The 27,242-nt window shown below is 38.6% G+C and overlaps 3 protein-coding genes across 14 annotated transcripts; 1 reads left to right on the top strand and 2 right to left on the bottom strand.

Moving 5' to 3' along the window:
- Positions 1–4,410: 4,410 nt before the first annotated feature.
- Positions 4,411–5,713, bottom strand: LOC140179313 (uncharacterized). Its single transcript, XM_072218037.1, has 2 exons — positions 4,946–5,713; positions 4,411–4,749 (listed from the first exon to the last, which is right to left on the bottom strand). The coding sequence occupies exons 1-2, from the start codon at positions 5,711–5,713 to the stop codon at positions 4,411–4,413; spliced, it is 1,107 nt and encodes a 368-aa protein (XP_072074138.1).
- Positions 5,714–10,148: 4,435 nt separating this feature from the next.
- On the bottom strand, positions 10,149–14,724 carry LOC112750641 (DNA topoisomerase 1). Of its 12 annotated transcripts, none has more exons than XM_072216755.1 (7): positions 14,179–14,724; positions 14,027–14,075; positions 13,385–13,473; positions 13,231–13,304; positions 12,607–12,763; positions 12,382–12,516; positions 11,951–12,084 (listed from the first exon to the last, which is right to left on the bottom strand). In XM_072216755.1, the coding sequence occupies exons 1-4, from the start codon at positions 14,278–14,280 to the stop codon at positions 13,299–13,301; spliced, it is 246 nt and encodes an 81-aa protein (XP_072072856.1). In that variant the 5' UTR covers positions 14,281–14,724; the 3' UTR covers positions 11,951–12,084; positions 12,382–12,516; positions 12,607–12,763; positions 13,231–13,298. The 12 variants fall into 12 exon arrangements, with proteins under 12 accessions (XP_072072855.1, XP_072072856.1, XP_072072853.1 ...); XM_072216746.1 differs by lacking the exon at positions 13,231–13,304 and adding an exon at positions 12,199–12,309 and having other exon boundaries at positions 11,999–12,084; positions 13,385–13,477; positions 13,956–14,075; XM_072216748.1 differs by lacking the exon at positions 13,231–13,304 and adding an exon at positions 12,199–12,309 and having other exon boundaries at positions 11,999–12,084; positions 13,956–14,075.
- A 4,147-nt stretch (positions 14,725–18,871) lies between these two features.
- LOC112750639 (subtilisin-like protease SBT4.6) lies at positions 18,872–21,172 on the top strand. Its single transcript, XM_025799444.3, has one exon. It carries the CDS (start codon positions 18,940–18,942, stop codon positions 21,106–21,108), a length of 2,169 nt encoding a protein of 722 aa, XP_025655229.1. The 5' UTR covers positions 18,872–18,939; the 3' UTR covers positions 21,109–21,172.
- The last annotated feature ends 6,070 nt before the right edge of the window (positions 21,173–27,242 follow it).

The raw sequence follows: 27,242 nt of genomic DNA, 5'->3' as shown, positions 1-27,242 counted from the left end.
GCCATGGTCACTCGCCTGGGAATTTGTCTCCCCTTTTCCCCTTTCCAGATGGCGCTACTCAATCGTTGTGACGTGGCGCCATCCCAATTGCATCCGAACAGCTGGGCTTCCATCCACTGTTTCGAGATGGTTTGCGAACATTTGGAGCTGCCGGTCTCCGTTGAAGTATTTTTGTTTTTTTTTTTTTACTTTGACAAATCCTTCTAAGGAAGGGAGGGCCAAAAAGGGCTTCATGTCCTTCTGGGCAGCCCAAGGCCGGAGGATCTTCGGCGTGTTTGAAGATTCTTACCATGATTTTAAGGATAAGTACTTCAAGGTCCGCCCGCCCGAAGGTCGGCATCCCTTTTGGTTGACGCTAGAAGGGGAACGTCGCATACCGACGTACTGGAGTTTTGGGGCAGGGGCTAACGCCTTTACTAAGATAACGTATAAAGAGTTGGCTATTTTTGGGAAGAACCTTGGTAACCCCCATCTTCTTATGGGTGACCGGGATATGGCCAGGAATTATATACGTGAGTAGCCATCTAGTGATTTGCCTGTGCTTACATATTATTTTGGTTTATCTGCCCGATTTGACGGTTAACTGATTTTTGTGTTTCATTGCAGTGTCAATGTCTGCCGAGGTGACTGGACTTGAGGGCTTATTCAACACCTTCTTGGCTGGTAGTGAGGACGACTCCGCTACCCCCGCTCAGGAGGTGCCTCCTGAGGATACCGTCAACCCGAAGGTTCAATCCCATTAGGATACCGTCAACCCGGAGGTTCAATCCCAGCCCTCCCAAGGGGAGATGGCCGGCACTAGTACTGGAGTGACTCCTCGTCCTGAGGTGGAAGTTGAACCGGAGCCCCAGGAAGAGGCAGACTTGGAGGAAGAGGTGGTTGTCATTGACAACCCAAGGAAGACGAAGCCATCCTCCAGTCCTGAGGGGGTTCTTACCGTCATGGAGAAGAACTTTGATGCCAGAAACTTTATCGATTCCCAATTACTTCCTGGCACGGAGAACTTCTTCTTTGGTGGGGACCTCTTTTCTCAAGCGAGGTGGATGTATCGCACTCTACTCAGGGGGCCGCCATAGCAAGAAAGGCTGACTCTGCCTTGGCGGGGACCCGATCTCTTGAGGTGAAGCTTGAATTTCGGTCAAGGCTAACGCCAGATACAGAGAGGAGGTGAAGTTGCTTCAGGAGCAGCTTGCGGCTGCCGAGGAGAAGGCCAAGTCAGCCGAAGAGAAGGCTAAGGTTGCTGACAAGAAGTTGAAGACCACGGAGGAGAAAGTGAAGACCTCTGATGCTGCCGTGGCCCGCCTTACTAAGCGGGAGCTTATCTTGGAAGGTCAACTTAACTCTTCTCAAGGTCGGCTGGCTGAACTGGAGAAGGAGCGTGACGAGGCGCTTTCCTCGATCAAGACATCTCAAGCTGAGACTGCTGAATTCAAGAAGAAGTATAGAGAGACCGTAAAGCAAGGCAAGAATGCCATCCTGATGACCTAGGAAGCTCTCAAAGCTCAAGTAAAGCTGCTATATCCCGACTTCGACACCTCGGCTGTTGGCGTCTTCAAGACTATCAAGGATGGCAAGATCGTCGACATGCCGAAGAAGTAACTTGTGCTTTTCTAATTTGTGAACTTTGTCATCTTGTAACTTGTGAACTTTGTAATTTCTGGATTGCTTTTGTTGAAAATGTTAGCCTTTTGGTCGGCTTGTAATTACTGTTTGTTTTCTGCGGAGTCGGTAATACCCTTATACTGTATTTTGTTACCGTTATGTTGGTATTGGCTACTTGCTTAGATTCGTTTACCGTTATGTTGGTAACTGTCGAAGCCAGGTCATGGCTTTTATTGTTGTTACAGCCGCTTATTATGGTGTATTACTTTGATGGTTCCCGGGGTGATCAATCCCGGGCTACCGTGTCGCCGTGGTGTTTCTTAGACATAACAAACTCGTTAATAATATAGAATATATAAGGAAAGAGAATTCATCATAAAGTGAACATTAATCGATAACTGGTCAGACACATAACGAAATAAGTGATTGACAAGGGTAAATGATTTAACATAAGGTAATGCGGATCTTACTGGACCTGGCAGGCCGTCCAGTCGGTGTTCTTGGCCTAGGAATAGAACCTTCTTAAGTTGCCCGCGTTTCATGTTCTCGGGACTTATTTGCCGTCCAGTCGTTCCAACCTGTAGGCGCCTTTGCCGATTACCTCTTTTACCCTGTATGGGCCTTCCCAGTTGGCCGCCAACTTCCCTTCTCCCGGGGTCGGGGGTCCAATGTCGTTACGCCATAAAACCAGGTCATTTTGCTTGAATTCCCTCTTGAGTACCTTGGCGTTGTAGCGCAGGGCATCCTCTGTTTTAATGCCGTTTTCGACAAGTGGGCCATCTCCCTAGCCTCGTCTGCTAGGTCTTTCTCCACGGCCTCTTCGATTCCTCCCAATATCAGCCGCGGGCTCGGCTCACCAATCTCCACAGGAATTATTGCGTCTACCCCATAAGTGAGGCGGAAAGGGGTCTCTCCGGTAGACGATTGCTGGGTGGTGCGGTAGGACCAGAGGACCGAGGCTAACTCGTCTGCCCATGCTCCTTTCTTGTGGTCAATTCGCTTTTTGAGGCCATGTAAGATGACTTTGTTAGCAGCCTCGACTTGGCCATTGGTTTGGGGGTGTTCAACTGACAAGAACCTCTGCTTTATGCCCAAGCCGGCTAGGAATTCTCTGAACTTCTTATCAGCAAACTGGGTGCCGTTATCCGAGACGACGACCTCTGGGATCCCAAATCTGGTTATCACTTGCCTCCACATGAACTTTCGACAGTTGGCCGATGATATGCTGGCTAATGGCTCGGCTTCCACCCACTTAGTGTAGTAGTCGATGGCGACAAGTAAGTACTTCACCTGCCTGGGCCCTACCGAGAATGGACCCAACAGGTCGACTCCCCACTTCGAAAATGGTCGGGAGGCCATCAGGAGGCTAAGTTCTACTGTCGGCGCTTTGTGGAAGTTGGCGTTCTCCTGACACCTCTTGCATTTCTCCACGAACGCTTTGGAGTTCGCCATCATCGAAGGCCAGTAGTAACCAGCCCTGACAAGTTTTCGGGCTAGAGCCTTTCCCCCAATGTGGTGGCCGCAACATCCTTCGTGCACTTCGCGTAGGATGTAGTCCGTTTGGTCGGGATGCAGGCACTTCAGTAGGGGTTGGCTAAGCCCTTTTTTAAATAATTGGCCCTGTATTATGGTGTACTTGGCTGCTTCTCTTCTTAGCCCTCTTGCTGTTTTATCGTCACTATGGAGCTTACCGTTCTCCAAGAAATCGGTAATCGCGTCCATCCATGAGGGGCTTGAGCGGACAAGGTGCAAGGTCACTGCCGGTTCCTTCATCAAGCCTTGGATGAGGGAACGGTTGCACGTTCCCGGCTTCATGCTTGCCAGCTTTGATAAGAGGTCGGCCCTTGTGTTTTTCTCCCTAGGGACGTGCCGTACGGTGACCTCGTCAAATTCCTTGCTCAGCCTGTTGACTTGCTCCAAGTACTTCTGCAGCAGTGAATTCCTAGTTTGGTATGTCCTATTGACCTGTGACGTGATGATTTGGGAGTCATTACACACTTCTATTGTTGTGGCCCCGACCTCTTTTGCCAACTGGAGGCCACCCAGGAGGGCCTCGTATTCTGCTTGGTTATTGGATACAGGAAAGTCGAACTTGATCGACTGCTCGTACACGGCTCCGGTGGGACTTTCCAATATGATTCCTGCTCCTCCGAACGTTTGGTTGGAGGCTCCATCTACGTGGAGCTTCCACCGTATGTTCGGTTTCTCGGGATGATCCCTTGTCACCTCAACTAGGAAGTCTGCCATTGCCTGGGCCTTAATGGCATGTCTAGGCTCGTACTGCAGATCATATTGGGACAGCTCAATTGCCCAGGCCATCATCCAGCCCGACAGGTCGGGTTTTTGCAATATCTGCCGGATCGCCTGGTCTGTTCTAATTGTTATTGGGTGCCCTTGAAAATACTGCCGAAGCCTGCGGGACGAGGTCAGCAACGCGTAAGCCAGCTTTTCTAACTTGCTATATCTCAACTCCGCCCCTTGCAGCACTTTGCTTACAAAGTAAACCGCCTGCTGGACCTTCCCCTCTTCTCGTAACAAGACGGCCGCCAAAGCCTCGTCTGTTACTGCCAAGTACAGGAATAGCATTTCCCCATTCTTGGGCTTACCGAGGATTGGTGGTGATGAGATAATTCTCTTGAAGTGATTAAAGGCTTCCTCGCAAACCGGGGTCCATTCAAACGCTATCCCTTTCTTCATCAGATTGAAGAAAAGGAGGGCCTTGGCAGCCGACGCGCCGAGGAACCGAGATAGCGCGGTTAACCTTCCGGCAAGTCTCTGCACGTCCTTTACGCTTCCCAGGCTTGTCATTCATAAGATCGCCTCACACTTTTCCGGATTAGCTTCTACCCCTCTCTGGGTTATCATGAATCCCCGGAATTTTTCGGCCTCCATGGCGAAGGCGCACTTGAGCGGATTTAACCTCATATGGTGTCGCCAAAGAGCTACGAACACGCTCTCCAGGTTACCAATGAGGTCGTCGGCCCTGACGGTCTTGACTAGGATGTCGTTCACGTAGACCTCCACCGTCTTACCGATGAGGTCGCAGAATATCTTGTTTATCAGTCTTTGGTACGTGGCTCCCGCGTTCTTCAGCCCAAACGGCATAACCTTGTAGGAATACGTTCCTCCTGGAATTATGAACGCCGGCTTTTTTTTCATCCGGTTGATGCATCAGGATCTGGTTATACCCAGAATAGGCGTCCATGAAGCTCAAGTACCGATAACCCGAGGCTGCGTCTACCAGTGCATCAATATTAGGGAGGGGGAAGGAGTCCTTGGGGCAAGCTTTGTTGAGGTCAGAGTAGTTTACACACATTCTCCACTTCCCGCTAGTTTTCCTAACCAAGACAACGTTTGACAGCCATGTTGAGTACTCCAGCTCCCGGATGAATCCCGCTTGCAAGAGGCCGGCCGTCTGTCTAGCCACTTCATCGGCTCTTTCTTGAGACATCTTCCTCCTCTTCTGAGCTATCGGCTTAGCGTCCGCTCTGACCACAAGGTGGTGCGACATGATGTTGGGGTCAATACCCAGCATGTCGGCTGGCGTCCATACAAACAGTTCGCCGTTTTTCTGAATTACTGCCACCAATGGCTCCTTTACTTCATAGGGGAGGTTCCTGTTCACGAAGGTGAACTTTTCCTCTGAGTCACCGACCCTGATTTTCTCGAGGTCTCCCTCAGGCTCTGGCCTAGGCTTGTCCTCAACTCTTGCATCCAAGTCGGCCAAGAAGACCCCGGCTGCTTCCTTGGATTTCTTCCTTAGGGAGAGGCTGGCGTTGTCGCATGCGACTGCCGTTTCTAAATATCCCTTGATGGATCCAATCGACCCATTATCAGAAACAAACTTCATTACCAGTAACTTAGTATAGATTACTGCTCCAAGTTCATTGATGGTTTTTCTTCCCATTATGATGTTATAGGCTGTGGAGTCCCTTAGGACAACGAACTCCGCCATTACGGTCCTCCTTTCTAGATCCCTGCCTATGGAGACTGGTAAAGAGATTATCCCGTCTGGCTTGATGAAGTGGTCTCCGAGACCGACCACACCGTGCTGGTGGGTCTTCAGGTCGACATCTCGTAGACCTAAGGCATCAAATACATTGCGGAACATGATGTTCGAATCCGCGCCGGTATCCACTAGGATTCACTTAACCAATCCGGTTCCTACCCTAGACGTGATCACCAAAGGAGGGTTTTCTTGCATGCTTTCAATCCACTGGTCTTTAGGTCCAAACGAGATTAGTGGTGCTTTCCTGGGGGGAGGTGTGGTGCTGGACGAGGATACTGCCAAGACTTTGGCGTCCTTTTTGCACGCCGACATTGACCTGGGGCGGCATCCCTTCCGACTACAACGTTCACCACCGTGAGTCCCCGTTCGCTTTCTTCCTCAAGTTCCCTCCTTCGTCTCATGGCTCTGTCCTTATCCTCGGGTCGATCCCCATCTCGCCTCCTCGGCTCTCTTATAAGATGGGACAGTTCTGCCAGCTTGCCATCCCGGATTGCCTGTTCTAAGGCGTCTTTGAGATCAAAACAGTCTCGGGTCTTGTGACCAAAACCCTTATGGTAATCGCAATAGAGGCTCTTGTTTCCTCCGGTCCTATCCTTGAGAGGTCGGGGCTTCGACAAAATACCCTTATCGGCTATTTGTTGATAGACCTCCACAATTGGAGCGGCTAGGGGGGTGTAATTGGTGAACTTGCCGACCCGGGGGAATGGCCTGGAGCTTTTAGCTGGGACTCCGTCTTTGGAGTGTTCCTTAAGCCTTTCTCCGCTGCCGTGTTGGCGGGTATGGTTGTAAGCGGGCTGCCACTTGTTGGCCGCCATGACCTGGCTTACTTCCTCATCATTGATGTACTCCCTGGCTACGTTCTGGATTTCCTGCATTGTCCAAACGGGCTTGGTGGTAAGGTGTTTCCTGAAATCCTCGTTCAATAACCCGTTGGTCAGACATAGGCTGGCTACCGAATCGGTTAGGCCGTCAATCTCCAAACACTCGTCGTTGAATCTGTCCAGGTACTTCTGAGTCGGCTCGCCGGTTCTTTGTGTTACTCCTAACAGATTGATCGGGTGTTTCTCTTTAGCGATACGCATGGTGAACTGAGCCAGGAAGGCACGACTAATGTCGGCGAATGCAGTTATGGAGCCCTGAAGGAGGGCATTGAACCAACGAATCGCCGATCCTGCTAAAGTTACGGGGAAAGCGCGGCACCTTACTTCATCGCCTACCCCTTCCAGGTTCATTCTGGCTTCAAAGGCCGTTAGATGCTCCTGGGGATCTTGAGTCCCATCATACCTCATATCTGTTGGTTTGTTAAAGTGCTTCAGTAACTGGACTTCCAAGATCGAGTGGTGGAAGGGGGTTGCTCCCATGACCACTGGTTGTCGCCTTTTCCTCGTTCTTTCTCGACTGTCATCCCTGTGTAGTCGGCTTCTTCTTGATCCCTGCCTGTTGTCTTCTTGCCGTGGTCGGCTTCTCCTTAATCTTTCTCTACTGTCTTTTTGGTCGTCTTCTACGGCCTCTCTCATCGGTGATCCGGAGTAAATCACAGGATCTCGTCGTCTCCTCGACACCTCCCTACTTTCCTGGCTCTCAGACTTTGTCTGGGGGCTTGGAGTACGCCTGGAGCGACTTCTTCGGAGACTTCTTTCTCTCCTTTGAGGAGATCAGGAACGCTCTTGATTGGGAGTCGGCTGATGGCACTCTCTGCTGGCCACTTCCCGTTCTAGGTTTTGCACTCTGTGGCGTAGTTCTTGTATTATTCTTGCACTATCACTGCCTGCTCCTCCAAAGGGTCGTCTCTCGGGTTGCCGCGGGGGGATATGGTGCGCTCGTGAGTGGGAGCGCCTGTGGCTACCCTACTGCCTCTGGGGTCCGCCCCCTCCCTGCGGGGCTCGCCTCCATCGTCCGCCCCTACTATGCCCAGAAAATAGTCCATGTCCCCACAGACGGCGTCAATGTTCGATTGGTCAGGTTCCGAACGGATCGGGTGAGACTCCTGGGTGAGAAGATGGGTCTAGCCTTTATCTAGGTCTAGGGCGAGAGATGTTGAAGCTGCCGGCTTCCCGAGCTCTTCGCGAGGTGAAGGACGGGGTGACCACCTGTAAGGACACTCCGACGCTCAAGTCAGAAGGGTGCGTAGGTGGTGTGTAAGAAGGGAATAAAGTGACGTACCTTGGGGAGAAGGGTAGGACCCTCCCTCTTTATACCCTGTCAGTGTCAGTAGGGCAGGCCCCACGAAGAATGCCCCTCTTCCTGGAAGCTTCCTACCCCCCAGCTGTCAGACAGCTGGCGACAGGGGAACGTGTCCGGATCGTAGGTCGGGCGGGTTGCGTGTGTTAACCCAACCGCGTAGACTTGGTCACTCGTAGGTCGGGTCGACCATTCCGCCAGCTGGGCTGGGCCGCAACAAATTTAAATAAAAAATTATATAAATGCGTAGCATGACTGTTATCTTTATTAATTATCAAATGTTAATCTAAGATATATGAAGTTAACATTTGTGTGAGCATTTTTTATCACTAGAGATTTTTAAAGTTATAAAAAAAATTAGATATATCTAAAACTTTAAAATCTCATATGGTTTGAAAAGGGAAACAAAATATGTCATATAAGCGTGTGAGTATATCTCTCTTGAAGCATACGTGTTTTGATGAATGAATGTGGGAAGCTTAATTATCATCCCTACTATCTAAAACAATACCATGAGCCATGGTGAGTGTCGGGAGCTATATGTCCAAAAATTTTACACTCATTGCAATCTAATCAAGTAGTTATTATTATCAGCATAGCCTGAAAAAGAAAATAATAAGGAATGAGTTCTAAAATTTTTTCTATATTTGTAATATGATGAGGTAATTGAGAAAACTTGAGAAAAAATATCTAAATGTCTTAGATTATTGGATCTCAGTTAAGAAAATTTGAGAAGATTAATCTAAAGATAATCTTGTATCATTATTCTTTTTTATGGAAAGCATGGCCAAAAAGTCAAAAATCCATCTTATATCATTGTTTGATGTAATAAAAATCAACTATTTTTGTGAACTAGTAGCATGACTGTTATCTTTATTAATTATCAAATGTTAATCTAAGATATATGAAGTTAACATTTGTGTGAGCATTTTTTATCACTAGAGATTTTTAAAGTTATAAAAAAAATTAGATATATCTAAAACTTTAAAATCTCATATGGTTTGAAAAGAGAAACAAAATATGCCATATAAGCGTGTGGGTATATCTCTCTTGAAGCATACGTGTTTTGATAAATGAATGTGGGAAGCTTAATTATCATCCCTGCTATCTAAAACAATACCATGAGCCATGGTGAGTGTCGGGAGCTATATGTCCAAAAGTTTTACACTCATTGCAATCTAATCAAGTAGTTATTATTATCAGCATAGCCTGAAAAAGAAAATAATAAGGAATGAGTTCTAAAATTTTTTCTATATTTGTAATATGATGAGATAATTGAGGAAATTTGAGAAAAAATTTCTAAATGTCTTAGATTATTGGATCTGAGTTAAGAAAATTTGAGAAGATTAATCTAAAGATAATCTTGTATTATTATTCTTTTTTATGGAAAGCGGGGCCAAAAAATCAAAAACCCATCTTATATCATTGTTTGATGTAATAAAAATCAACTATTTTTGGGAACTAGATCTCGACAAATATATATATATAGGGCTAAGGAGATTCTCTGGGAAAAGCCCTTTTTTTGGTGAGGTCAGGCACCTCCCACTTTTTGTTAGAGCAAAAATGAAAGAAATCTTGTATTGTATGTAATCTGCCCTCAAAGAGAGCTCAGCTCAAGAGGACTACATTCAACAGAAGAACGAATGAAAAAGTAGCTTCTCTCAGTCGATACCTACCACAACTTGTAGAAAATGCTGGAAATGATGCTAAGTACGCTTCCGCTAGTACAAAAGTCACAACTAGAAAATTGATTAATACAGACAGATTTACAGACGGATTTACTCCTTATTACAGACGGATTTTTGGTTACCGACGGATTTTGTCCCTCTGTAAAAGCCCCGTCGGAAATTATTTACCGACGAATTTTTTTTTCGTCGGAAAATTACAGACGGATTTTTATCAGTTACCGACGGATTTTTCCTCTGTAAATTTTCTATCCATTTCCCAAAGGCGACGAACTTTCCGACGGATTTTCTGTCTGTAATTACAGACGAATTTTCCGACGGATTTTTCGTCTGTAATTACAGACGGATTTTCAGACGGATTTCCTGTCTGTAATTACAGACGGATTTTTCGTCTATAATTACAGACGAATTTTCCGACGGATTTTCCGTCTGTAATTTGAACCTTGAAAAATCATCTCACACTCTGATTACAGATAGAAAATCCGTCTGTAAATCTGTCAGTAAGGTAAAATAGAATTTTTTTTATTTTTTCAATTACAAAATAAACTTGTTTTCATACAAAATAAATATAAATTTAATACAAATTTTTATCTAATTTGTATTCAAATATTTATAATATTTCAAAAAAATAAACAAATTCATTGTATTATCAAACTAAAAGAAAAGTACTATAATAAACAAACAAGTCAATATAATTCAAAATACAAACAAAATGTATTGATACATCAACTATAATCCTCAATGTATTATTCAACCATATTAAAACTATCAACTATACTAAAAGCTGTGTTATTTTCCATACTAAAACAGAAATTGAAAAACTCCAAAATCTCCAGATCAATTTAGACCTCAGATACAACAATCTCTCAAGTGAAATCCCAACTTTTCTTGGGAATCTGTTGAAATTAGAAGCACTTGATCTTTCCCACAATCAACTCACTGGAAAAGTCCCTCCACAAGTTGGTGACATGAGCAGCTTGAGAGTGCTTGATCTCTCCTACAATAACCTTCAAGAAAAATTGGACAGGAAATTCTCTCATTGGCCAGACAGAAAAATCATGATCATGCTCACCATATACTGGCTTTGAATTAAGGTCATTAATCTCAAAATTATAGAAAGTGCAGCAAGCCAAATGTTTTCTTTAATAACTTAATTAATAACTTTAATAAGAGCAAGAAGTTGAACAAACAGCACAAGATATCCCTTTGTGGACTGAAAATGAGGGCTGTTCAGCTTTCAGAATTATCCACTGTCATATTTATATATATATGTTTAATTTTACAGACTCTTCTTTTCACAAGGTATCTTTCATTCTTCATTCATGCATTTTCTTATATATTCAGTTTCGTATTTAAATGATTTTTTAAAATTAATGCAGGTATGCAAAAACTGATTTTTAATGATTTTATCCAAAAATATGCTGAAACACAACAAAATAACTTTTCATATACAAGAAAAGAAGCCAGCACCTTTTCAATGGGAACCTCATTCTATTTGCACCAGGCAACTGTAATCCTAGGGTCAAGATAGTTTATCTTGGACGTGCCCAATGCCACAGTTTTCAGATCTTCTTTTGTCTTCATATCACGTTCCATTTTCTCAATCTTTGCATTGGTTTGAGAGATCTTTTTCTCTAGCCTGTGCATTACATTTACCAAAATTATAAGATTAAGCCAAATCCAATTATATGTTTATGAGCCACAAGGCAAGTCTACTGTAAAAATTCAAGCATATCAATCAAGAAATTCACCCAGTAACAAGTCCATTACCTGAAGCTCACCAATCTTGTTTGTTAACTTTTCAATTTGTGATGAGTGAGATTTTGAAACACTGCGTTGATGATTACAAATGATTGCAACCTTTTACGGAAAACACAAGTCAATAAAACTTGAACATGAAAAAAAAATTACACAAATGCAATATCATTGGTATAAAGAATTGATCACTTAGTGAAATTACCTGTTTATTTGCATGTTGATAAACAAGAATCTTTTCGACAACATCACCCTCTTTAGTTTCCTTATTCAACTGTTGTCACATGATTCCAGGAAAATTAAGCATGCATGTCCATATATAATCCAACACAAGAAATCATCATAAATACATAAGAAATGAACTTTCCACTTGGAATATATCTAGAAGCACAAGGATTTATTATAGAATTTCATGGGTGAGTAGCTCCAAGAGAAGATTTTGTGTTTTTTCCCATGTTTATTGGCAGCGCTATTATATAGTTCTGTGCTTTGTACATTTTTATATGACCTTCGACATGTAAAGAGGTAATCCAATATTCCAATGGTGCCAAAATTAAAAGCTAATAGAAAATTTCAATAGTTAAAATTGCCCTCTAACCTAAATGGATAAGGGTGGACGAAAGAGCATTTTCAATGTCAGACATAGAATTATTAACAAAATATACAAATGCCAATTGCTAAAACACAGAACATGCCATTTCAATAAAGCAGTTCTTACCATATCATCCAACGTGATAGATGCATTGAATGTACGGAAGACCTTTGCAGTTAGGCCAGGCATGAGTTCCTTCAGATGAGCATTTAATTTACTTGTATCCAACTTGTCAAAAAGATCATCACCGGGGCGCTTATCTGAAAATTAATAACAGGAATGTATTTGAAAACTTCTCACTTATAATGGTAACAAATAAAGTTTCTTTGTCTTTTTCTCTTCTTTTTTTTAGTGATGGGAAGATAGTTCCTGACCTTTTTGGAACTTCAAAAGTGCATCGTAAACAGGAAGCTCAACCTCAACTGTATTCTCATACTTGATAGAATCTTTGCCAAGGAAGTTAAAAGCTCAACCTCAACCTCAACCTTAATAGTCTCCGTTGACTGAGAAGGGATCTTAATTTAATTTGAAGTCAGCTAAAAGATATGAAGAGGTACCTGTGATTGAGGGAGAACTTCTGGTTGAGCATCTTGGTGAAATTAAGTCAGCTTGTAAGTCAGCTTCTCATTGATTTTCTTCACAATTTCGGGCAGAGTTTTGGATATGATCATGCCTTGAACTTGAACTAGCCTCTGTGCCAGAACAGGAACACCAACAATGGATTTGTCAATCTTTGAAAGCATTGGATGAGACTCAAACCAGTTAACATCATCAGCAGTTACCTTCTCCAACAAGCCTTCAGGAGACTTATCAGCCTTTGTTACAACAGCCAAGGTTCTCAAACCAGTTTTATCCACAGACTGAGACATTCTTATGGATTCACAAGTAGTAAAATCAACGGTAGCAGAAAGAGCATTCAGAATAATGCTCTCTTCAGGCCTAATAATGAGAAAACCATAATGAAATCAGAAACCAGTTCAACTTTAAACAAAAAAATTATTATTCTACATTTGCTAGGGAAAAAAATTCATGAGGAAGACAGGATAAATATGATCCCCATTTTGAAAATGCAAATAAATATTATTTCAAGCATTCAACCAACAAGCTTAAGGGTCTTCCTAATAAGAGCAAGCCATCTCCAAAATTCTCTCTCTCTTCTCTCCTTAATTCAGCACCTTCTAGCACCACAGAGAAAGATAATAAATATTAACAACAACAACAATAATAATATAATATAGTACTGTAACCGTGTAAGCATGGAAATGATTGATAAAAATGAAATTGAAATAAGAAGGAAGTACCTCTCGAATTGCTTGAACCTTCCATCAACAATAGCAGGGAGTTTCTTGAAAGGGTTGATAGTTAATAGAGACAGATTATGGAGGTTTAGTAATTGTAACGATTACCTGCAAATTCGGGAGATAACTGCTGTCTTTTGGAGATTTCAACTTTAATCTCGTTGAATTCTATTCCATTAACTCTATTGAGAAATTAAGCATTAGCAGTAGTAGTAGCAGAATTCAAATTCCAGAAAAGAAATACAACGTTGAATTGAATTACTTGCAGAAGATAAGAACGGCACGAAATGGCTGGGACATGCGGTCCGCATACACCTTCACCTTCAACATCTTTTCCTTTTTGCTTTCTTTCTATCTACGCCTCAACACCAAAAATTGAAAAACCATGAGGAAAAAAGTTTCAATAACAAATTTTAAATCAAACTAACTACTAAAATCAGAAAAAAAAACAAATCTAACTAAACCTAATCTAACTAAAATCAGAAAAAAAAAACAACTTAGGGAATGAGAGCAAATAAACCAAAAGATCACAGAGAGAGTAAAATACTAAAATACAAACTCTATCAAGCTTATCATCAAAACCATGCAAACAAAACAACCATGCATATGAACAAGGATTTAAGTTTAGAGCTTCATTATACACATTCTCATCTAAATGGACTGCTGAAAGAAATGGAACTACAAAGCATCCTTTTGGAATAACAAAATCTACTCAAACATGTAAATAACATAGTATTAGTACATGCTTATCATATAATAATATTATGGTCTCTTTTGAGCATGATAATTAACAAGAAAAATCTACTCAAACATGTAAATCAGCATCATCTCACATTCTCACAGTTGAAACTTAAACTCCATATAAGAGTTCAGAAGAGAAGATATTCTCACAACTATTAGGCACCTCTCCACAAGATCCCTACTCCTTGAATAGTCGCCACTTCGATTTTGACCTAAACATCAAGATTGAAATCATGACCAATAGATAACAAGAAATCACAAATTGATATCAATTCTGAAGGAAGAAAATGGAATCGAGAAAAAGAAAAGGCTTACAGCGACGATATCAGGGTCACACCAGGGAAGCTGGTCTTTGCCAGAGAAGAAGTTACCAACGGAATCAACTATCGTTTCCAGCTTTGCTTCAAGCTTCGCCATTCAACAAGAGCATAGGAGCATCGCCAGTGGCTCTCCGATGAACAACCACTGCCACAAAACCAAAACCCTAGTTCACGCACCCTATCAGTTCGAACAGGGGGAAAGAGAGAGGTGGAACCGATTTTGGTCGCCACAGAGCTAGGGCTTGCGCGAAGGTATGCGAGCCAAAACTGAGGGGGATAAAAGGAGAGAGAGAGGCGCGGCGGTGGTGGAGCTTGAGCTTGCTTTGTTCTGCGAAGACACGGAGCTTGCTCTGTTTAAAAAAGAGGAGAAGAATGAGAAGGTAGCTCCGGCGGTTAGGGTGGCCGGCAGTGGAGCTGTAGGCGAGGAATGGAGAAGAAGGAGCTCGTGCGCGACGGAGAGAAGAAGGAGCGATTTGAAGTTTTTTTTTTTTGGTCAAGGATTTGAAGTTAAACCGCTAGGTTTCTTTGATTTGTGTGTTGTAAATGGAGTTCGGGCATATGCTAGGTTCAACTAAACATTATCGACGGAAAATTTAAATTACAGACGGATTTTTCGTCTGTAATAATTTAATAAAACGCAGCGTTTTCTCTATTTAATTACAGATAGATTTTCCGTCTGTAATTATTTTTCACGGAAAAAAATTAATTTTTTTGACAGAATTATCGACGGATTTTCTTTTTCGTCTGTAATTTATGCTAATCTATTTTTTTTGTTTTCCGACAAAAATCCCTCTAAAATTTCGTCTGTATTTCAGTGGGATAAAATCCGTTGAAAATATCCGTCTGTAATAACTAATTTTCTAGTAGTGAGTAAGTAAACCTCTTCTTTAGGGACCGGACCTGGTAAGACCCGTAGGCGGCGAACTCGGTAACATGATATGAGTTTACTTCTTCTCCTTGCGCTATATACATATACATATATATATATATATAATTGTGTACTTTCTTTTGAAACTTTGTTCTCTTTGTTTACATACAATTGCTTTCTTACATATTAGAAAATATTTTTTAACCTCTGAACTTAAGTTTTATTAAAATCAGTATTAACATATATCTTTCGTTCTTCACATGCTTAAAATAAAGTTTGATACACTCTCTAAATTGATTTAGAAAAAAAGTCTTTTAAGAATGATTCAACCCCTTTTGTGTGTTTTTAACCATTTCATGCCAATTTCCACAAAAAAGATTTCTGGAACAGGTTATTTTAAGAAGAAATGTTTTAACTTTTGTCAATAAATATCATTTACGTTTTAATATATAAATTAATTTTTTTATTAGGGGTAACATTTAAGCATCTATCCTTTATTTAGGATCTACTTTGTACGCAAATAGTTCAAGTATTATTCCATTGGTCCATAAATAAATATCTATTATGGTTAAACTTTTTTGCCTAAATATATTTGTCATTTTTCGATTTTTAATATAGTGCTAAGTCAATTTTAAAATATCCGTCTAAACAAAAAGTTTGATGTTTCAAAATAATTGTCCATTTATAATATCAAGAAGATACTAATTATTTATTCTAATATGACCCTTAAAAAATTGTGATAATTTACTAAGTATTAATTACATATGTTCATTTATTTAAAGTTTAATTATTCTATTTATCTATATATATATAATTTTACTAAACTTTTAACTAAGTTTTTACTGTTTATAAATTTGTGATTTGTCCTTTTAATAGATATAAATTTGTAATTAGATCTTTATTAGTTATTGTTTTTCAGAAAAACACAATAATTCAAAAATATTTGTTTTTAAAATATTTTATAATTCATTCTTTATCGAACACAAAAATAAATATTTTAAAAACAATTATATTTTTAACAGAAAATAGTTAGAATGAACCTAATTCAAAGTTTTAATTTAGTATAAAATTTCAGTTACAAACTTTTAAATAATAAAAATTTAATTATAATTTAATAAAATTATAAGAACCAATAAAATAATTAAGTCTTTAATATTAATAAAGAGAATAAATATATTACTAATTATTAACTTAAGTTTGTGTCTTTAATACAATGGTAGTTTCGTACATTAACATATTTTTGTAATATTACAGAGATTTTTTCTATTGTCTTCCTTAGTATTAAATAAGAATTTTTAAATTTTAATACTTTTTTCATTTCATCTTATATGTCATTTTTCTTATTTTTTTAAAAATTTAATTTTGATATATTAACAGTGTAAACCATTTTATCTAGTCGTTTAATCACGTCTATTTATTTAAATGATCATTCATGCATTAATTATTAAAAATAATTATTTTTATTGAAATGATGAGATGCATATGTAAACTTTTTTTTATATTATTAGTAAATCAAAATTAAATTCAATTTTCCATTCATAATATTTATAATTTTCATTTTCCTATTAAATGTTTATCATTCAGTTATTATTTATATTTTAAATTTATAAAAATGTTAAAAGTTATTCTACTATTCTCTTTATTATTTATTAATTAAGAGTGCTTATTGATATTATCTTTAATTTTGTTCTTGATTTTAAGTTTTCTAACATTTGTGCATTAAAATAAAGTGTGACAGAAAAAATATCAGAACAGATTTTTTTTTTTACAAAAATACTCTACACGCAAAAAAAAAAAAATTGTGTATTTAATTTGCGGATAGAAAGGAGTAGGTGATCGAAAACGTCTGTAATATTAAATGAACGAATAAAGTGAAAATTTTATACATATAGTTTAATTTATTTTCAATGTTCATTTGATTAATGTGTATTATATATTAGTGATTTATTTTAGTAGTTAATTTTAATGTATATTTATTATGATTGAAAAAAATATATTAATTAGATTTTTCACTATAACAAATAATGAGTTCGTTATGTCTTTTAATTAATTTATTATGTAAAATTTAGTAGTGATGTTTATGTATGTCATTATCTATAATTGATGTGTTTATTTACGAAAGATTTTCACAAAAATAATAACTTTTAAAGTGAAACTTCAATGATTTCGTTAGGATTTGTGACAAATAAATAATAATTGATGAGAGTTTTATAAAAATTCAGAAGATAATAAGTGTTTCACTGTTTAAAATAAGATGAATATTCTCATGATGACATCTTCACATGAAGATAGCATTGGAGACTATAATTTTGATATAAGACATAAATAAAAATTTTATAATGGATAGATAGACAACATATAAAATTTATCTTTTTTTAAATAATTTTTTATATATATAAGTTATAATTTATTGATATAGAATTATAGATTATGTTCCTATTATTTGAGACAGCTCGTGAGCACGAACTAACTCGTGAGCTTTCGTTAAGTTGAGCTTGAGCTTATGAAATATGCTCAATTGTTAATGAGTTGAGCCATAAGCTAAGCTTAATTTTCATGAGCCGAACTTGAGTTTGGTCTAACTCGACTCAACTCGCCTCACTTCCAGCTCTAATAACAAAATATATGTACAATTCTGCTTCGTTTTTTATTGATAGAAGAGCATAAAGTATTCTCTATTTGATATTTTTTTAGGAAAATTATAGGTAGACACTGAAAATACTAAACAATGTGAATATTGAATATGTCGAATGTTCAATTCAATAGGTATCCAAATGATTATGTTCATTATTTTTAATTAGATGGTTATTTCTTTTGATTCGATTTACGCATGCACAATTAATAATAGCTGGATGTTCAATTCGCTGAGTGTGCAGATTTAGGAGGTAATTTAGAGGTAGAGTATTTTTTTATTTTATTAGGTCAATTTTAGAGTCTATTGTTCACATTGTTTATAAAATTTATTGTCCACCTAGCAAAATTCTTTTTTTTTTTTATGAACTAATTAGACCCAATTTGGGTAAACAGCTTAATTAAGTTCCTTTTGACAAAATAGTTTAAATAATAAATAAATATATTCAAAGTAGCTTATAAATAAGTTATTTTGTATTTGGATTTTTAGCTCTAAAAGTGCTTATTTTATAAAAATGTGATAAAAAGTAGTAGTATTATGAGAGAAGTAATTTTTTTTAACTTCTCTATAAGCTCCTAAATAGCTTCTTAAAAAGTTGCAATTTGGTTTTGAAAATTACACCAGACATTAATATTACTACTTTTTATAAGTCATAAGTTCAAAAAAATTACTTTTAGGGTCCGTTTGGAAACTCCAAAAGCTACTTATTTTAGCTTTTGACCTATAAAAAGTTATATTAATAGTGTTTGGTACAATTTTTTAGATAAATTTTTAACTTTTTAAAAAGTTATTTAAGAACTTTTGAAGAAGTTAAAAAATATGACTTCTCCTATTTTCAAAAGCTATTTTATCATTCTTATTTAAAAGTTACTATTAATAAAAGTCATTATATTTTAACCTCCTTTTTTTAAAGAACTTATTTAAAAAATTTGGGCGATTAGTCTAAAATCAAAATTTTGGAGAACCTAATTATGACCTTACGCTAAACAAATAAATACAAAAGAATTAATATATTGGAAATAGAAAAGTCATAAAGGGTTTAATGCCCTTTTCCTGCAATAAATATGATCTATTTTCCGTTCTTTGTTCATGGAAAGAGTATTAAATGCTTGCAAAACTTTTCTGTGTATTTAGTATTTACACCAAGTCTTGATAACTAGAAACAAAAGTTGGTCTTACTGTGTTTACATCATTTACGTATATAAAGCATCATTTTGAGCAAAATTCTATAGCGTTCTTACCTTGAAGCTTGAACAATGGCAGGTTGGAAGCACATTCTATTGTGCACATCAATCATTCTTGCCATGTACACGTTTATGCTTTGCGTTGCCAATGAAGACCGAAAGTTACATGTTGTGTATATGGGGTCACTTCCAAATGGAGACTACGCACCAGCATCTCAGCATTCAAGCATGTTACGCCAAGTTATGGGAAATGATTTTGCAGAACATTCCTTGATCAGAAGTTACAACCGGAGCTTCAATGGGTTTGCTGCAAAACTAACAGACCAAGAAGTGCATAATCTTGCTAGAATGGATGAAGTAGTCTCTGTTTTCGAAAGCAAAACTTTAAAGCTTCATACAACAAGGTCTTGGGACTTCATGGGTTTCCAAGACAAAAGGCGAAGTAGCCCGGGCGAAAGCGATATCATAATTGGAGTCATAGACACCGGTATTTGGCCTGAGTCAGATAGTTTTTCTGATTATGGCTTCAGCCCTGCTCCGAAAACGTGGAAAGGTAAATGTGCAGGAGGGAACAATTTTACTTGTAACAAGAAGATCATTGGAGCAAGAAAATACATCGACGATGGAGGGTCGTCCGCAAGAGACAATGTTGGTCATGGAAGCCATATAGCCTCAATTGCAGCTGGTAACAAAGTAAAAGACGCAAGCTTTTATGGAATTGCAAAAGGAATTGCAAAAGGAGCGGTTCCATCTTCAAGATTAGCCGTCTACCAAGTTTGCGTAAGTGAACGATGCGTTGAGGCTGACATATTAAAAGCTTTTGATGATGCCATTGCAGATGGTGTAGATCTCATCACAATTTCACTTGGACGTCGAGAAGAAGTAGATTTCAAGTTAGATGTTATAGCAATTGGTTCTTTTCATGCAATGGAGAAAGGGATTCTCACTGTCCAGTCATGTGGAAACAGTGGTCCTTATAGAGGGACTATTACTAGCGTAGCACCTTGGTTACTAAGCGTTGCAGCTAGCATCATGGATCGTCGAATCATCGACAAGTTTTCTCTTGGGAATGGACAAACATTGTCCGGGAGATCGATAAATAGTTTCGCATCAAGTGGGAAAAAGATTGCTCTACTTCCTGGGGAGCATGCTTCGCTTCCGTATTGCAATGGCTCAACTTGTGATTGTCTAGATCCCAAGAAGGTAATAGGGAACATACTTTTATGTTCTTCAGAAGATGGAGTTCAAATGGGATATGAATATGGCGCGTTTGGATCAATTGTGATTAACTCTGACCAACATGCTGGAGTTGTCCCTTACCCTGCATCAAGAATAGATGAGATTACATATGCTCATGCTCTGTCATATGCTAATTCTACTAATAACCCTCAAGTGGAGATTCTCAAGAGTGAAGCCATGAATGATCCAAATGCTCCATACATAGCTGATTTCTCTTCCCGGGGACCAAATCCATTAATTCCAGAAATTTTGAAGCCGGACATAAGTGCCCCTGGAGTTGAAATATTGGCAGCGTTTTCGCCTAATGCGAATCCCTCAGGGTTCCCCGGAGACAATAGACATGTCAAATACAACATCATGACAGGAACATCAATGGCTTGCCCCCATGTTACTGGTATAGCTGCATATGTTAAGAGTTTTCATCCTGATTGGTCCCCTGCAGCTATAAAATCTTCTATTATGACTACTGCAATACCGATGAATGGTAGTCAAGATCTTAAGAATTTTGCTTATGGAGCAGGGCATGTAAACCCGGTAAAAGTTATTGACCCTGGACTCATTTTGGATCTTTCTAAGGATGACTATGTGAATTTGTTATGTGACATAGGATATGATACTGCAACAGTGAGAAAAATCAGTGGTGATAATAGTGCTTGTTCTTCTTCAAGTGGGAAATCATTGCTCAAAGATATTAACTATCCTTCAATTGTATATCAAGTGCAACTAATGCAACCGTTTATGGTAAATTTCACAAGAACAGTCACAAATGTTGGCATCGCTAATTCCACCTACAAGGCCAGTGTCACAAAAATTTCCAACATCAATATCACCATCGTGCCTCAAGTTCTCTCGTTCAAATCTCTTGGGGAAAAACAATCTTTCAGTGTCAATGTTGCTGGAGGAAAATTTTCTAAGCCAATTGTACTTTCGTCATCACTTGTATGGACAGATGAAAAACATAGAGTGAGAATTCCCATTATTGTAGACGTCACCCAAATTTGATTTCATGTTTTGGTGCCAAAATTAGAATTATACTAAATAAAATTAAAGACCTACTCTCTCTCTCTCTCTCTCTCTCTCTCTCTCTCTCTCTCTCTCTCTCTCTCTCTCTCTCTCTCTCTCTCTCTCTCTCTCTCTCTCTCTCTCTAATGGTGCCAATTTCCTTATTCCTTCCATTTTCCTTTTCATACGGGAGCCCTCTTTCATTCTTAGTTTCTACAACTGAAACAATCAAGAACACAAAACAAACACTAGTTCAGTTCATACTTATTACTTGATATATACTTTTGGTTGTGTTTGAGAGAGTGGTTTATAGAATAAGTGCTCACTATATAACCCAATTAGTGTTCGCCATTTCAACTCATCAATCAATGATCAATTCTCAATTCTCAATTCTTGATTACCCTTCGATTATAGAATTCGTCTTTGCTCTTTTCTGTGATTAGCCATGTCCAGTGCTGCTGGTCAAGTCATCAAGTGCAGAAGTTAGTCATCTACTTCATCATCAATAGATATAATCTAATGTGATCTTATTTGTACATTTAATTAGAGTTTTCAAAAAACTAAAAGGAGCTTCTGGATGTTAAGAATCCCAAAAGCAGTGACACCAACAACACAGCTTCTTTCCCTAGGTTTCTTTATTTTAATCTTATCCAAACAATATTTTCACTTTGAATATCGTGATTTTATTTATTTGCCTTTTTAAGATGAAGCCTTCAATTCATTCACATAGACTATTATAATATCTTAGCAGTCTTGATTCCACAATGTGTAAAAAGATTACAAACAAATAAAATTTTTGGATTTGATTTGATATCTCTAGATCTTGTTACAGGGGCTGGCGAGTTGTTAAGCTCTGTAATTTGTCTATTTTTTTTTTTTGAAAATGTGATGTAATTTAGTTTATATGACAAGTTAAATATGCTTTAGGTTTTGTTAACATTCAAGAAAATATTAGGGTATTTTGTTTTATCTAAGGCTGGCAACGGGTAGGGTAGAGTAGGGTTTAGATTCTACTTTAATTCTACTCGCGGGTTGAAAACTTTCTTAAAATTCTACTCTACCTTACTCGCGGGTTGAGAATCTCTCAACTCTAACCATACCCGCACCCTAAAGTTCTAAACCCTATCCTACCTGCAGAAACAAAAAAAAATTCAAATAAATGTAAAATTCAACCATTCCAAATTTCATACTGTTAGTCGAAATAATTACTTTCAAAAGATTAAACTTATGCGAAATGCTGGTGAAGGATCAGGAACGAAGTAGAGGCCAAAAAGACCCACGTGCAAACGTTAAGTGGAAATTATTTGACACGGACTCGATTTCAATACCTTGACAAATCGAGCAATTACTCGAATGAAGATTCGAATAGTTTTTCGAATGGAGAATCGAGCAGTTACACAAATAAGAAAGTTGAAGGCTTTCTCTGAGTTAGGAATTTGTTGGTAACGCTCATGGGCAAAAGAGCGAGAACAGTTACATAGGAATTTGCATACAAGGCAGCGTCGTGCAATTAATAGTCGGTTATGGAAGTGAGTTATAAATATTAGTAAGTTTTAAGAAATAGGTGTTGGAACTTTGCTTCAAAAAAAAACACAAAAATACTCACATCCCAGCGAATTACTGAGTCTGCGATCGAGTTTCTTTTCTGTAGGGTTCCTTCCATGTTTTTATCTTTTCAATTTACCTTTTCTGCAAAATTTACTTTTCAAGCAAATTTATCTTTCAAGCATTGTTTAATTTCCATGTCGAATTTACATTTCAGCACATTTAATTTCCGTGTCCAAAGTCCTTTGATTCAATCGAAGGCATCTTAATCGCTTTCTTTAAAATTCAATGCAAACCATTTCGATTTCAGTCAGTTTTACTTTTTGAATCCTTTATTTTTCACTTCTTTTAGTCTTTTGCACCTTTTGAACTTATTTCCTATCTTAATGCTCGTCTAATTCGAGGGCCTTTGATGCACTTATAGAAAACTGGTACCTGCAAAAGAGGAGTAAATTTCGCTCCCAGACCATCAGAATCGAACCACCATCGATTTGCTAAAAATCGACAAAACAAATTGGCACGCCCAGTGGGACAAGTTTAGACTGAAGTGTGTCAAAAGATTTTTGATGTCATTTGGTGTATGCAATTGAGAAGTGGAAGGATTATTCACATGGAGTGTCAAATGTGAATGGTGGTTCATCCACCAATGACAGCATACCAGTAACTGTGCAATCTTCGAACGTTACTTCACGTTCGGAAGGTTTGGTTGTAAGTGAAAGTACGGTGGTTACTAGCGTACAAACTGGAAATATTGGACGTAATATTCGTCCACGTGGTAACTTACCACCAGTCCAACCTCCAGTAACCACTGGTTGGCCTCCTTATGGCTTTCCTCCCGGTTATACTTCACCAGTGAGTGGTTTTGTTCCTCCTGTTTGTTTTGGGAGTGTAAATGGAGTAAATAATTCTCAAAACCCGCAACAACATTTCGACTTCTCTCTTGATTATAATGTGGGCTTTACATCGAATACTTCTAATTCCATAGCGGTATTTCGACAACATGTAGAGGAAAGTCATAATGATTTATTCAACTTATTGACTCAACAAATGACTACAATTCTAAATCCTATGATGGCTGATCACGAATCGAAATTCGAACGGCTTGCAAGGCAAGTTGAATGAATTGCTCGAATTGTTGATTATGATGAAGGTGAAAGGCATGACGTTAGGGGGAATAACGAAGGATTCGAAAATATATTTCAAAATAAAAATAATATTTTAAACAGAGAGAATCCTCAGATAATTCCCCGTGGTAAAAAATGCAGATGATGTTCTAGCCCGATTATGTGCTAATCATGGTGGTGAACGTTATCAAGTCACAAGAATTGTGGAAGAGGTACTCAATCTAGTTGGTTTGAATGTTGGTTTTATGAACCGACCCCATTTTGTGTCTGCTTTCCCTCAAGTTGTTCAGATGGCTGAAGTGTCAAGAGGAGTGAAAAATCTAAAAATAATTACAAAATTTGTAGGGGAAGTTGGAGAGTCAACTACTGAACACGTCGCTCGATATTTGGTCGAGATTGGAAACTTAGCCAAATGATGAGAATTTAAAATTGAAGTTTTTTCCTTCTTCGATAACAATGTAGAATCAGTTAGAAACTGTTTTTCATGCTCAATTTTACCGAGGGGAGTTGAATGTAGCAGTTACTGATCTAGTTGCTTTGAAACAAGAAGATGGTGAAACCATTGATGATTATATGATACTTTTCAAAAATGCTAGAAGTAGAAGTTATGTATCATTACCTGAGAGTGAAGTGGTGAAAATAGTAGTTATGGGGTTAGGATTTTATATGCGTCGACAACTGCTTAATGTGCATATATCTAACTTAACCCATTTGGCTGAAAGGGTTCGTCAGGTCGAACTTATGAGAAAGAAAAAGGAGAAATACAAGAATGAACAAAGGTTAAAAAGTAAACTTTTTACTCAAAAGGAGAAGGTTGCTTATGTGACCATGGAGTCCTCGGAAGAGGAGTTTGATCTCGAAGCAGAGGTTGATTTGGCTGAACTTAAGAAGGGTCTTTGGTGCACAGAAATCGTGACGGTTCCATTCCTTGGTAACGGCGCTGAAAACTTTATATGCACGTTCATAATCTTAATTCCTTGTCACAACTTTGCACAATTGACCAGCAAGTGCACTGGGTCGTCCAAGTAATAAACCTTACGTGAGTAAGGGTCGATCCCACGGAGATTGTCGGCTTGAAGTAAGCTATGGTCACCTTGTAAATCTCAGTCAGGCGGATTCAAATGGTTATAGAGTTTTAATAATTAAAAGATAAATAAAACATAAACTAGGATAGAGATACTTATGTAATTCATTGGTGAGAATTTCAGATCAGCGCATAGAGATGCTTTCGTTCCTCTGAACCTCTACTTTCCTGCTGTCTTCATCCAATCATTCCTACTCCTTTCCATGGCAAGCTTTATGTAGGGCATCACCGTTGTCAATGGCTACATCCCATCCTCTCTGTGAAAATGGTCCAATGCGCTGTCACTGCATGGCTAATCATCTGTCGGTTTTCGATCATACTGGAATAGGATTTACTATCCTTTTGCGTCTGTCACTACGCCCAGCACTCGCGAGTTTGAAGCTCGTCACAACCATCCCTTCCCAGATCCTACTCGAAATACCACAGACAAGGTTTAGACTTTCCGGATCTCAAGAATGGCCATCCATGGGTTCTAACTTATACCACGAAGATTCTAATATCTCAGACTCGGTCCTCTGTATTAGATATCTAAGAGATATTCATTCTAGCTTGTTTGCATGTAGAACGGGAGTATTTGTCAGGCACGCATTCATAAGTGAGAATGATGATGAGCGTCACATAATCATCACATTCATCATGTTCTTGGGTGCGAATGGATATCTTAGAATAGGAATAAGCTTGAATTGAATAGAAAAACAGTAGTACTTTGTATTAATTCATGAGGAACAGTAGAGCTCCACACCTTAATCTATGGTGTGTAGAAACTCTACCGTTTGAAAATACATAAGTGATAATGGTCCAGGCATGGCCAAATGGCCAGCCCCCATGAAAGTCTAAGATAGCATAAAAACTAATCAAAGATCCCTACAAAGATAGTAAAAAGTCCTATTTATACTAAACTAGTTACTAGGGTTTACAGAAATGAGTAAATGATGCAGAAATCCACTTCCGGGGCCCACTTGGTGTGTGCTTGGGCCGAGCATTGAGCTTTACACGTGTAGAGGTCTTTCTTGGAGTTGAACGCCAGTTTGTAACCTGTTTCTGGCGTTTAACTCCACTTTGCAACCTGTTTCTGGCGTTTGACTCCAGAATGCAGCATAGAACTGGCGTTCAACGCCAGTTTACGTCGTCTATCCTTAATCAAAGTATGAACTATTATATATTTCTGGAAATCCCTGGATGTTTACTTTCCAACGCAATTGAGAGCGCGCCATTTGGAGTTCTGTAGCTCCAGAAAATCTACTTTGAGTGCAGGGAGGTCAGAATCCAACAGCATCTGCAGTCCTTCTTCAACCTCTGAATCTGATTTTTGCTCGAGTCCCTCAATTTCAGCCAGAAATTACCTGAAATCACAGAAAAATACACAAACTCATAGCAAAATCCAGAAATGTTATTTTTATTTAAAAACTAATAAAAATATACTAAAAACTAACTAAATCATACTGAAAACTATGTAAAAACAATGCCAAAAAGCGTATAAATTATCCGCTCATCACAACACCAAACTTAAATTGTTGCTTGTCCCCAAGCAACTGAAAATCAAATAGGATAAAAAGAAGAGAATATACTATAAATTCTAAAATATCAATGAAACTTAGCTCCAATCAGATGAGCGGGACTTGTAGCTTTTTGCCTCTTGAATAGTTTTGGCATCACACTTTATCCATTGAGGTTCAGAATGATTGGCATCTATAGGAACTTAGAATTCAGATAGTGTTATTGATTCTCCTAGTTCAGTATATTGATTCTTGAACACAGCTACTTTATGAGTCTTGGCCGTGGCCCTAAGCACTTTGTTTTCCAGTATTACCACCGGATACATAAATGCCACAGACACATAACTGGGTGAACCTTTTCAGATTGTGACTCAGCTTTGCTAAAGTCCCCAATTAGAGGTGTCCAGGGTTCTTAAGCACACTCTTCTTTTTGCTTTTGACCTTGACTTTAACCGCTCAGTCTCAAGTTTTCACTTGACACATTCACGCCACAAGCACATGGTTAGGGACAGCTTGGTTTAGCCGCTTAGGCCAGGATTTTATTCCTTTAGGCCCTCCTATCCACTGATGCTCAAAGCCTTGGATCCTTTTTATTTACCCTTGCCTTTTAGTTTTAAGGGCTATTGGCTTTTTGCTCTTGCCTTTTGGTTTAAAGAGCTTTTGGCTTTTTCTGCTTGCTTTTTCTTTTTCTTTTTCTCTCTTTTTTTCCACATTTTTTTTCTTTTTTTCTTTTTTTTTTCTGCAAGCTTTTGTATTCACTGCTTTTTCTTGCTTCAAGAATCATTTTTATGATTTTTCAGATTATCAAATAACATGTCTCCTTTTCATCATTCTTTCAAGAGCCAACATATTTAACATTCATAAACAACAACTTCAAAAGACATA

Source organism: Arachis hypogaea, chromosome 15, assembly GCF_003086295.3.
Source record: "Arachis hypogaea cultivar Tifrunner chromosome 15, arahy.Tifrunner.gnm2.J5K5, whole genome shotgun sequence".
Taxonomy (NCBI): domain Eukaryota; kingdom Viridiplantae; phylum Streptophyta; class Magnoliopsida; order Fabales; family Fabaceae; genus Arachis; species Arachis hypogaea.
This window is presented reverse-complemented; position numbering and strand designations above follow the sequence as displayed.

What these genes read in the sequence shown, in the direction of transcription:
- LOC140179313 (XM_072218037.1), bottom strand. Translation starts at nt 5,713, where the DNA reads ATGTTCCGCAATGTATTTGATGCCTTAGGTCTACGAGATGTCGACCTG. An exon ending in GGCTGTCAAACGTTGTCTTG is followed by an intron (nt 4,750 to 4,945) that starts GTTAGGAAAACT and finishes ATGAAAAAAAAG; the next exon opens with CCGGCGTTCATAATTCCAGG.
- LOC112750641 (XM_072216752.1), bottom strand. Translation starts at nt 13,452, where the DNA reads ATGTTGAAGGTGAAGGTGTATGCGGACCGCATGTCCCAGCCATTTCGT. An exon ending in GCCGTTCTTATCTTCTGCAA is followed by an intron (nt 12,764 to 13,384) that starts GTAATTCAATTC and finishes TCTCATTATTAG; the next exon opens with GCCTGAAGAGAGCATTATTC. An exon ending in CTGAAGGCTTGTTGGAGAAG is followed by an intron (nt 12,517 to 12,606) that starts GTAACTGCTGAT and finishes GTTCTGGCACAG; the next exon opens with AGGCTAGTTCAAGTTCAAGG.
- LOC112750639 (XM_025799444.3), top strand. Translation starts at nt 18,940, where the DNA reads ATGGCAGGTTGGAAGCACATTCTATTGTGCACATCAATCATTCTTGCC.